This window comes from Schistocerca piceifrons, chromosome 1, assembly GCF_021461385.2.
Source record: "Schistocerca piceifrons isolate TAMUIC-IGC-003096 chromosome 1, iqSchPice1.1, whole genome shotgun sequence".
NCBI classification, from domain to species: Eukaryota; Metazoa; Arthropoda; class Insecta; order Orthoptera; family Acrididae; genus Schistocerca; species Schistocerca piceifrons.
Genome location: NC_060138.1, coordinates 421,654,738 through 421,667,574, shown reverse-complemented (window position 1 = coordinate 421,667,574; position 12,837 = coordinate 421,654,738). Strand labels below are relative to the sequence as shown.

The following is a 12,837-nucleotide window of genomic DNA, read 5'->3' as shown; positions in this document are numbered from 1 at the left end:
TGCATGCAGTAAGTATTCTAATCTCCCTATGTGAGCAATACACAGGAGGTTGTAGTGTATTCCTATCATTTAAAACCAGTTAACTTTATTAATAGACTTTCTCGGGATGGTTTACATCTATCTTCAAGAATTATCCAGCTCAGTTCCTTCAGTATCTCTGTGGCTCTCTCTCGCACATTAGACAAATATGTGACCATTCTTGCTGCCCTTTTCTATATATGTTCAATATCCCCTGTTAGTCCTACTTGGTATGGGTCCCAAACACTTAAGCAATATTCTAGAAACGGCCGCACAAGTCATTTGTAAGCAATCTCCTTTGTAGATTTATCACACTTCCCCAGTATTCTACATATAAACTTAAGTCTACCACCTGCTTTACCCATGACTGAACCTGTGTGATCATTTCGTTCCTACAAAGTGTTACACCCAGCTATGAGTTGGCCAATTCCAGCAGTGATTCATTGATATTATAGTCATAGGATACTACATTCTTTTGTTTTGTGAAGTGCAGGATTTATCATTTCTGAACATTTAAAGTCAGTTGACAGTCTTTGCACCACTTTGAAATCTTATCAAGATCTGACTGAATATTTATGCAGCTTCTTTCAGATATTACTCCGTTATAGATAACTGCATCACCTGCAGAAAGCCTGATTTTTCTATTAATATTGTCTTAAGGTCATGAATATATGACATGAACAGCAAGAGTCCCAACACATGTCCCTGGGGCACACCCAAAGTTACTTCTACATTTGACGATGACTCTCCATCCAAAATAACATGCTGCATCCTCCCTACCAAAAGGTCCTTAATCCAGTCACAAATTTCACTTGATACCCCATATGATCATACTTTTGTTAATAAGCATAGGTGTGGTACTGAGTCAAATGATTTTCGGAAATAAAGAAATACAGCATCTACCTGATTGCCTTGATCCGAAACTTTGAGAGTGTAACATGTGAGATAAGTGCAAGCTGGGTTTCACAGGATCAATATTTTCGAAAACCATGCTGCCTGTCTGGGAGGAGGTCATTCAGTTCAAGATGCTTCATTATATTTGAGCTCAAAATATGTTCGAAGATTCTGTAACAAATCAGTGTCAAGGATATTGGATGATAGTTTTGTGGATCATTTCTACTGCCCTTCTTGTAGACGTATATTACCCCTGTCTTTTTCCAAAGAGTTTTTTTAAGGGATTTACAATACATTATAGTTAAAAGACAGGCTAACACCGCTGCAAATTCAGTGTAGAATCTGGCGGGGATTCCAGTGGGTCCTTGAGCTTTGTCCAATTTTAACAATTTCAGCTGTTTCTCAACGCCACTGACACTAATACTTACTTCATTCATCTTTTCAGTGGTATGAGGATTAAATTGGGGAAATTCTCATGGGTTTTCCTTTGTAAAGGGGCATTTGAAAACAGAGTTAACCATTTCAGCTTTTGCTTTGCTACACTAAATTTCAGTTCCTGTCTCATTCACTAGGGATTGGACAATAACTTTAGTGACACCAGCAGCCCAAACACATGATTGGAATTTCTTTGGGTTCTTTGAAAGATCACTTGACAATATTCTGCTATGGTAGTCATTGAAGGCATCGTGCATTGCTCTATTGACAGCCAAAGGACTTTAATTCAGTATCACTCTATCTATAGCTCTATACTTTATTTTACACCTATTATGCAGTAATCTCTGTTTCCTTAGAAGTTACTTTACAGTGACTGTATACAATGGAGGTTCTCTCCCATTATGAAATGCTCTACTGGGTACAAATCAATCTAGGACATGGTCAACTAGTCTTTTAAACGTGAACCAGAGCTTCAAGTTCCTCATTGATATATGACATTACTGACTTTTTATCTAGTTTACTGAACATATCTTTTTGCTTTAGTTGTCCTTTGTACTTTGGTAATCATTGTTTCCACATATCTTTAATTCTGAATATGCAGTCTCTGGATGTGACATTTCCTCTCACTTGTGTCCATACATTTATTATTCAATTATACTGGCAGTGATAAGGGGCAGCCTCACTACCTTGTGGCCCATATTTCGTGCTGAGCTTTAAAGCTTATTTCAAATAGATACCCCACTTGTACAATCATAGTTGGTCATGACTTCAGTCTGCCCTTGATATGTTGCAAAAAAATACCTATCCTATAACATCCAAAATTGTACAGAATGCTTTCTCAGAAAATTACTTTGAAACATTCTTTCACGAGTTCACTTAATGTGTAAATGGTTGCAAAAATATACTTGACCTCTTAGCAGCAAATAATCCTAAGCAAATATGTAGCATCATGCAAGGCTGTTGTCACAAGAATGAATACCATAGCATTCAAACCCACCAAAAAGAAACACAAAGTACATCTATTTAAAAAAGCAGATTTACTTGACGGCTTTTCTCAAAGACAGTCTCCACTCCTTCTAATCTGACTATGTAAGTGTAGGACAGATGCGGTTTGAATTCAAAAAAATATTTTTGTGGCAATTGAGGGAAATGTACTAAATAAGTTAATTAGTGATAGTACTGATCCCCTATGGTACACAAAATGGTTCAGAACTCTGTTGCAGAATAAAAAAAGGCATTCCAAATTTAAAAGAATGCACAATTCCCAAGATTGGCGAAATTTTACAGAAATTTGAAATTGAGTGTGAACTTCAATGTGAGATGCTTTAATAGTGTCCGCAACAATACTCTGGCTTGAAATGTGGCAGAAAACCCAGAAATTCTGTTCATACGTAAAGTACACTGGTGGCAAGACGCAATCAGTACCTTCACTGTACAATAACAGTGGTATCACTGATGACACTGCCACCAAAGCACTTGTGAAACTCCTTATCAAAGAAGACTAAGTAAATATTTCATAATTCAAATCTAGAACAATTGCCAATGTGAGTAACTTTGAAGTAGATATTCTCAGTGTGGCAAAGCAGCTTAAATCACTTAATGAAGGTAAGGGCTCCAGGCTAGATTGTATACCAGTCAGGTTTCTTTCAGAATATGCTGGTACAATAGCTCCATACATAGCTGTCATATACAACCACCTTGTTGTCAAAAGATCTATACCTAAAGCCAAGAAAGTTGCACAAGTTGTGCCAATAACCAAGAAAGGAAATAGGAGTAATCTGTTGAATTTTGACCCATATCATTAACGTTGATTTGCAATAGGATTTTGGAACAAATACTGTGTTCAAACATTATGAATTACATTGAAGAAAATGATTTATTGGCAACACGGATTCAGAAAATATGTTTTTCTAAAATACGACTAGTTCTTTATTCTCTTGTAGTAGTTGAGTGCTGTCAATAGGGGATGTCAGATTGATTTCGTATTTTTAGATTTCTAGAATGCTTTTGGCACTGTTCCTCACAAGCATCTTCTAATCAAATTGCGCACCTATGAAGTATCACCCCAGTTGTGCAACTGGACTCGTGAGTTTGTGTAAGAAAGGTCACAGCTTATAGTAATTGATGGAAAGTCATCGAGTAAAACAAAAGTAATATCTGGCATTTCCCAAGGGTGTGTTGTAGGCCCTCTGCTGTTCCTGATCTACATAAACAACATAGGAGACAATCTGAGCAGCCCTCTTAGATTATTTGCAGATGATGCTGTCATTTACCATCTTGTAAAGTCACCTGATGATCAAAAGAAACTATGAAATGATTTAGACAAGATATCTGTATGGTGGTGTGAAAAATTGAAATTGGCTACGTAATAAAAACTGTCAAGTCATCCAGATGAGTACTAAAAGAAATCTACTAAATTTTGGTTATACGATAAATGACACAAATCTAAAGGCTGTAAATTCAACTAAATACACAGGGATTACAATTACGAGTACTTAAATTGGAATGATCACATAGATAATGTTGTGTGGAAAGCAAACCAAAGACTGCGATGTATTGCCAGAACACTTAGAAAGTGCAACAAGCCTACTAAAGAGACTGCTGACACTACACTTGTCCACCATTTTCTGGAGTACTGCTTTGTGGTGTGGTATCTGTGTCAGATGGGACTGATAGAGGACATCAAAAAATTTCAAAGAAGGGAGCTTGTTTTGTATTATCATGAAATAGGGGAGAGACTACCATGGGCATGAGACGTGAATTGGGGTGATAGTCGTTAAAACAAAGGCATTTTTCATTGCAGTAGGATCTTGTCATGAAATTTCAGTCACCAACTTTCTCCTCCGGTTGCGAAAATATACATAGGGTGAAATGATGATCATGATAAAATAAGAGAAATCAGAGCGCACACAGAGAGATTTATGTGCTTGTTCTTTCCACACACTTTTCAATAGTGCAGAGGTAGAGAAATATCTTTGATGGTGGTTTGATGAACCCTCTGCTAGGCAATTAATTGTAAATTGCTGAGTAATCATGTAGATGTTTATATTAATTGTGAAGTTGCTTGTGATGCCAGAGCATCTCCATTTTTGTGTAGCAGCTCAAAACTTAAATAGCTTTCTCTTCTAGCCATAATGCAATTTCTTCTTCTTTTGTATTTGAATTAGGAATTTTCTCTTTTTTTAATGATAACTAGCATTATTGACAGCACTCACACTACTCCCTTCTAAACTATGTCATAAATCCAAAAATTAATGTTTATACACATCACTTTTTATCCCTCCATGATAAATGCTCTCTTTGCTTGATGTAAATATTGGTTTCCGCTTTTGATAAAGCCATATTCACATGATTCTGCTGGACAGACAGTAAGTTTTGTTTCCCTTGCCATTGGCTGTTTCAAACCACCATTGTCCTGGGAATTCTAACAGCTCTGTTTCCTGGCATGATTTTGATTGAGCCAAGAGTTGTCCAGATAAATAATAGGATGATGATGATTTTCTTTTGTGCTGTTGTGCATATTTCTTTGAAAAGTTTCCCTAGCTGCTACAATATTGGATCTCTCCATCAGAATGCATCTTCTATCATAGCATTTTCTGTACCTGATTCCCAAAGATTTCAGAATTCTTCCACTCCCCAGTGAAAGCATTCTTATTGGTTAAAACATGTGCTACCTTTAACTTTGTTTCTCTCTTCTGGCATTGTAGCATAAAATACGTGGTTTAGTACCTCTGTGACAAACTCGGAGGAACAATAGTTGTAATTAAGAGGGTATCTTTCTGTTGAGTAACCAGTATGTTTTGATGTGTTGAACTTCACTTATTCCTGTTTAAAAGATGCTTTGGTGTCAGTTAGACAATAGAATTACAGGAGTAATACAGCTGAAAATTATAATGAAATACATGTGTTTTTTGTACATTTTTCTTATGCTGATACTTTTAAATATACAGTTTTCGGTTAAGTGGTATTCAGATGTTTGTATTTTACTTAAATTGTAAAGTTCATATAACATTACTTGTGTGTGAATTAGTGTGGTTCTGAGAATATGTAACTATCTTTTCAGTATGCATGTCAGAGCAACCTCCCAAATACTGTTCGGATCCTTGTACAGATTGGTTATGCAAATGTACAGGTTCGAAATACGGAAACAGGTATGTGGGTGAATAATACGTTTATGTAATTAAATTTTAAAATTTTTATTCTGCTTCATTCTGCTAATTCTGACTGATGAATGTAGGCTGGGTTCCTCTCCATGAAGCAGCAAGCCGTGGTCACAAGGAAGTGGTTCAAGTCTTGCTTTCCCTTAATGCACCTCTCAGACCGAGAACCTTAGCAAATGACACTCCTGCTGATCTAGCTAGAAGGAACAATCATCTTGAATGTGCAAAGATATTGTGTAAGTATGTTAGTTTCTTGTGCAATTTCTGGCTTGAAATCACTTTTAATTTCCTACCGTGTAGTGATTTTATTTTCTTCATGTACAGTGAACTATAAGTGTCCTTTGCCTAAGACACAAAAGAAAGAGTGGTACCATGGCACATTAGATCGAAGTGAAGCAGTTGCTCTTTTGAAAGAGTATGGTAACAAGGATGGCACTTTCCTGGTACGATACAGTGATCGTAATGGTGGAATGTACGTTCTGACTACAGTTCATGCTGGACATCCATATCACTTTCAGATTCAGATAAAGGTTTGTTTAACATGAAGAAATTATCAATTTTATTGGTGATTTTATATCTTTGATTTAATTAATGTAAAATACATTATTTTTCATTCAGGGATCTTATTGTTTCATTGATGATGGCCCATATTTGGACTCTCTGGAACATGTAATAGAGCACTACAGCACTATGTCAGATGGTCTACCTACAACACTGCAGATTCCTGTTCCTCCAAAACCAAAACCGCCAGTACCTGAAATGCCAGCAAATTTTTTGGCACTGAATGGGGTTAGTCACATTTGTACGAAACTTTTATTGCTTTCTGTAGAACAACACTGTTTCATAACTGTTATTTGTGAAAAATCATTTACTTCACATTTCAGTCTGCCACTATGCCATGCCGGAAACTGTTGAAGAGGTCTCCAAATAGGAGTCACAAAGTATCACCAGTGTCAAGTGCTGCAGCATCACCTGTAAACAGTAGGCGCGGCTCTCTCAATTCTGTGCTGCCCAGTTGCAATGACATACAGTCTCCTTCAATTGAAACAAACCATTGTCTTGATTTGTTACACTTAAGATCAATGAAAGGTCCCGAGCCGCGGCAGCAAGGTAAGTAATTTGCCATAAGTAACTTATTGCAGTGGTTCAGTGCAATGAATGTACATAATTAAACAACGTAAGATCTGGAATGGAATAATTACAATTCACAGCCTGTGCCATCTGGATCCTTCCTACAAGCACCAGCTTTTCTGAACTGCAGATGGGAACTCTCCCTGCAATACATCCTACGTTACTGTAATTGCCCTGGCCTCAGCCTTCGTTACCCTTTGTCCTTCACACACCTGTCCCTTTGCCTGTTCCCACTCTAGCACTACACAGCCTTCTATTCAATGAGCACACCCACAGTCTTTTTACTTCGCCCCTTTTCCACATGTTCCCTGCTCTCCATCTTACCTCCCGACTGCATGTAGTTACCTTACCCACTCTCTACCTCATCCCTGTAAGTTCCCACAAACAGCACATCACTATCCTCCACCCATACCCTGTTCTCCCTCCTTCTCCTGACCTGAGCCTCCTCCATACACAATCACCCAGATTGTGTGTGTGGGCTGTGTTTTTATTGTATTTTTAATGGTACATGTCAAGTTCCGTAGGACCAAATTGAGGAGCAAACCCCCAAGGTCATGGAACATGTCAGTACATGAAATTACAACATAAAAGAACCAATAAACATAAAATGTTTATGAACCTGAAAAAAGTCAATCCATAAGTGTAAGTAAACACAATCAACAATACAACAAGAATCAGCTTAATTTTTCAAGGAATTCCTCGACAGAATAGAACGAGGGACCCACAAGGAAACTCTTCAGTTTCAATTTGAATGCGCGTGGATTACTGCTAAAACTTCTGAATTCGAACGGTAGCTTATTGAAAATGGATGCAGCAGTATACTGCACACCTTTCTGCACAAGAGTTAAGGAAGTCTGATCCAAATGCAGGTTTGATTTCTTCTGGGTATTAACTGAGTGAAAGCTGCTTGTTATTGGGAATAATCTGATATTGTTAACAAGAAATGACAGTAAGGAATATATATATTGAGAGGCCAGTGTCAAAATACACAGACTCATGAACAATTGTCTACAAGAGGTTCATGAACTTGCACCACTTATTGCCTGAATCACCTGTTTCCGAGCCAAAAATATCCTTTTAGCACGGGAAGAGTTACCCCAAAAACAAAACCATACTACATAAGCTAATGAACATAAGCAAAGTAGACTAATTTTTGTGTCAAACGATCACTCACTTCAGATACCGCTCAAATAGTAAAAATGGCTGCATGAAGTCTTTGAACAAGATCCTGAACGTGGGCTTTCCACGACAGTTTACTATCTATCTGAACACCTAGAAATTTGAACTGTTCAATTCCACTAATCATATTCCCATTCTACAAAATTAAAATGTCGGTTTTGTTTTGAATTGTGTATTAGAAACTGTAAAAAATGAGTCTTACTGTGATTTAACGTTAGTTTATTTTCTACAAGCCATGAACTGAGGTCATGAACTGCTCTGTTTGAAAGCGGGCCAATGTTGCGCACAACATCCTTTGCTGCCAAGCTAGTGTCATCAGCAAACAGAAATATTTTAGAGTTACCCGTAATACTAGAGGGCATATCATTGATATAAATAATTAGCAGGAGTGGCCCCAGCTCTGATCTCTGCCCCCCCCCCCCCCCCCCCCCCAACTTGTCTGTATCCCACTCAGAACCCACATCACAGCCATTCTCAATATTGTGAATAATGACCTTTTGCTGTGTGTTGCTAAAGTAAGAGGTGAACCAATTGTGAGCTACTCCCCATATTCCGTAATGGTCCAACTTCTGGAACAATATTTTGTGATCAACACAATCAAACACCTTAATTAAATCAAAAAATATGCCTCCTGTTTGAAACCTTTTGTTTAATCTATCCAGTACCTCACAGAGAAAGGAGAATGTAGCATTTTCAGTTCTTAAACAACTTCTAAAGCTGAACTCTACATTTGATAGCAAATCGTGTGATAAAAAATGATTAATTATCCTTACATACACAGCCTTTTCAATAACTTGAGCAAACACTCATGGCATAGAAATAGGTCTACAATTGTCTACATTATCCCTGTCTCCATTTTTATAAAGCAGCTTTACTACTGAGTACTTTTAATCGTTCAGGAAACTGACCATTCCTAACGGAAAAATGACAAATATGGCTAAATACGGGGCTAACATGTGCACCACAGTACTTTAATATTCTTCTAGGCACTCCATCATATCCATGAGAGTTCTTAGTCTTCAGTGATTTAATTATTGACTCAATCTCCCCCTTGTCTGTATCGCAGAAGAGTATTTCAGACATCAATCTCAGAAAGGGATTTGCCAAGAAAGTTATATGATTCCCTGTAGAAACTAAATTTTTATTTAATTTACCAGCAATGCTCAGAAAATGATTGTTAAATACTGCACATATAACTGATTTATCAGTAACAGAAATATTTTTGCTACGAACTGACTTTATATCGTCGAACTTGTGCTGCTGACCAGTCATTTCCTTCACAACTGACCATATGGTTTTGATTTTATCCTTTCAGTTAGCTATTTTATTGTACCACATACTCTTTACCTTCCTAATAACATTTTTAAGCACCTTGATTATGACTACTTCTAACATTTTGCATTTGAATGAATGTGTGTGTGTGTGTGTGTGTGTGTGTGTGTGTGTGTGTGTGTGTGTGTGTGTGTATCAGAAGAAGGCCTTCTGCCCAAAAGCTTATACGTTTAGTAATTTTTTTGTTGTGCCCATCTGTGACTTCACATCTCTGCTGTATGGTATGTAGCAGTCTGTCCTTTCCATAATAGTGTCAGTATACTTAATTTGGAATATTAACCAGTATTTTACATTTGTGTGGGATTATAAACAGGTAATTCCTCAAATTTATTGCATGATTGCTCTTCAGAAAGATGTACGTTACTTGCAGGATTAAAGATGATTATTTTTTTTTTCTGATGCTTAATTTCTTTACTTAATACACACAGGGCATGAGTTTGTTCTATTACTTAAATAAATGACAGCTTGAATTTATAACATCTATTCTTTTATAGCCAAATAAGTCTGAAGATGTGGAAATACTTCATGTTGCAAATTTCTCATATTTCCTGCTTTTAAGTTCAATTTGAATATCCTCTTATATGTATAGTGGATTTTTATTTATTACCAACTGTGAGCAAGCTGTAGAAAACATATTAAGATGCATAAGAAATCACAGCAAAGAGAAAATCTCATGCACATTTTTAGTGACTTTCACATCAGTATATGTGCTAGTGCTTCTGTATTTACTTGCTTTATTTGGGAAAAGTAGATGGGGCAACAGAACTAGCTAAGTGGTGATGTGCAATTTTGAGGTGGCAGAAAGCTAAGAGGAAACATGACATATCAACTGGCAGATTGATTAGACGCATTAGTGCTTTACCAGGCATGGCTATATTTGAGGTGGATGTAATAGCCTTCCTACCTAGCTCACCAAGTCAGTTGAGGGAGATTTGTTGTTGTTGTTGTGTTGTTGACTTCAGTCCAGAGACTGGTTTGATGCAGCTCTCCACGCCACTCTATCCTGTGCAAGCTTCTTCATCTCCCAGTACCTACTGCAACCTACATTCTTCTGAATCTGCTTGCTGTATTCATCTCTTGGTCTCCCTCTATGATTTTTACCCTCCATGCTGCCCTCCAATACTCAATTGGTGATACCTTGATGCCTCAGAACATGTCCCACCAACCGATCCCTTCTTCTAGTCATGTTGTGCCACAAATTTCTGTTCTCCCCAATTCCATTCAATATCTCCTCATTAGTTATGTGATCTACCTATCTAATCTTCAGCATTCTTCTGTAGCACCACATTTCTAAAGCTTCTATTCTTTTCTTGTCCAAACTATTTATCGTCCATATTTCACTTGCATACATGGCTACACTCCATACAAATACTTTCAGAAACAACTTCCTGACACTTAAATCTATACTTGATGTTAAGAAATTTCTCTTCTTCAGAAACGCTTTCCTTTCCATTGCCAGTCTACATTTTATATCCTATCTACTTCGACCGTCATCAGTTTTTTGCTCCCCAAATAGCAAAACTCATTTACTATTTTCAGTGTCTCATTTCCTGAACTAATTCTCTCAGCATCACCCAACGGAATTCGACTAGATTCCATTATCCTCGTTTTGCTTTTGTTGATGTTCATCTTACATCCTCCTTTCAAGACACTGTCTATTCCGTTCAGCTGCTCTTCCATGTCCTTTGCTGTCTCTAATAGAATTACAATGTCATCGGCAAACCTCAAAGTTTTTATTTCTTCTCCATAGATTTTAATTCCTACTCCAAATTTTTCTTTTGTTTCCTTTACTGCATCCTCAATATACAGATTAAATAACATCGGGGATAGGCTGCAACCCTGTCTCACTCCCTTCCCAACCACTGCTTCCCTTTCCTGTCCCTCGACCCTTATAACTGTCATCTGGTTTCTGTACAAATTGTAAATAGCCTTTCACTCCCTGTATTTTACCCCTGCAACATTCAGAATTTGAAAGACAGTATTCCAGTCCAACATTGTCAAAAGCTTTCTCCAAGTCTACAAATGCTTGAAAAGTAGGTTTACCTTTCCTTAATCTATCTTCTAAGATAAGTCTTAGGGTCAGTATTGCCTCACGTCTTCCAACATTTCCACGGAATCCAAACTGATCTTCCCCGAGGTTGGCTTCTCCAGTTTTTCCATTCGTCTGTAAGGAATTCTCGTTAGTATTTTGCAGCCGTGACTTATTAAACTGATAGTTCGGTAATTTTCACGTCTGTCAACACCTGTTTTGATTGGGATTGGAATTATTATATTCTTGTTGAAGTCTGAGGGTGTTTCGCCTGTCTCATACATCTTGCTCACCAGATGGTAGAGTTTTGTCAGGGCTGGCTCTCCCAAGGCTGTCAGTAGTTCTAATGGAATGTTGTCTACTCCCGGGGCCTTTTTTCGACTTAGGGCTTTCAGTGCTCTGTCAAACTCTTCACGCAGTACCTTATCTCCCATTTGATCTTGATCTACATCCTCTTCCATTTCCATAGTATTCCCCTCAAGTACGTTGGCCTTGTGTAGACCCTCTATATACTCCTTCCAGCTTTGTGCTTTCCCTTCTTTGCTTAGGACTGGTTTTCCATCTGAGCTCTTGATATTCATATAATTGGTTCTCTTTTCTCCAAAGGTCTCTTTAATTTTCCTGTAGGCAGTATCTATCTTACCCCTAGTGATATACGCCTCTACATCCTTAACATTTGTCCTCTAGCCATCCCTGCTTATCCACTTTGCACTTCATGTTGATCTCATTTTTGAGACGTTTGTATTCCCTTTTGCTTGCTTCATTTACTGCATTTTTATATTTTCTCCTTTCATCAATTAAAGTCAATATATCTTCCGTTACCGAAGGACTTCTACTAGCCCTCATCTTTTTACCTACTTGATCCTCTGTTGCCTTCACTATTTCATCCCTCAAAGCTACCCATTCTTCTTCTACTGTATTTCTTTCCCCCATTCCTGTGAATTGTTCCCTTATGGTCTCCCTAAAACACTGTACAACCTCTGGTTTTGTCAGTTTATCCAGGTCCCTCTTTAAATTCCCACCTTTTTGCAGTTTCTTCAGTTTTAATCTACAGTTCATAACCAATAGATTGTGGTCACAGTCCACATCTGCCCCTGGAAATGTTGTACAATTTAAAACCTGGTTCCGAACTCTCTGTCTTACCATTATATAATCTATCTGAAACAAGTGTCTCCAGGCCTCTCCCATGTATACAACCTTCTTTTGTGATTTTTAAACCAAGTATAAGCTATATAATTAAGTTATGCCCTGTGCAAAATTCTACCAGGCGGCTTCCTCTTTCATTTCTTAGCCCCTTTCCATATTCACCTACAACATTTCCTTCTCTTCCTTTTCCTACTATTGAATTCTAGTCACCCATGAGTATTAAATTTTCATGTCCCTTCACTATCTGGATAATTTCTTTTATCTCGTCATACATTTCATCAGTCTCTTTCTCATCTGCAGAGCTAGTTGGCATATAAACGTGTACTACTGTGGTAGGTGTGGGCTTCGTATCTATCTTGGCCATAATAATGTGTTCACTATGCTGTTTGTAGCAGCTTACCTGCACTCCTATTTTTTTATCATTATTAAGCCTACTCCTGCGTTATCCCTATTTGATTTTGTATTTATAACCCTGTATTCACCTGACCAGAAGTCTTGTTCCTCCTGCCACCG

At 37.6% G+C, this 12,837-nt stretch overlaps 1 protein-coding gene across 7 annotated transcripts in view; it reads left to right on the top strand.

Annotated features, from left to right (window-relative positions):
* The window catches only part of LOC124789791 (tyrosine-protein kinase Shark), a 134,599-nt gene that overhangs the window by 49,002 nt on the left and 72,760 nt on the right, over positions 1 to 12,837 (top strand). For all 7 annotated transcript variants that reach the window (XM_047257276.1, XM_047257268.1, XM_047257284.1 and 4 more), the window contains exons 6-10: positions 5,411 to 5,498; positions 5,585 to 5,743; positions 5,832 to 6,037; positions 6,126 to 6,296; positions 6,392 to 6,617. In XM_047257276.1, coding sequence (XP_047113232.1) covers positions 5,411 to 5,498; positions 5,585 to 5,743; positions 5,832 to 6,037; positions 6,126 to 6,296; positions 6,392 to 6,617 — 850 coding nt within the window. The remainder of the gene's footprint in view (positions 1 to 5,410; positions 5,499 to 5,584; positions 5,744 to 5,831; positions 6,038 to 6,125; positions 6,297 to 6,391; positions 6,618 to 12,837) is intronic.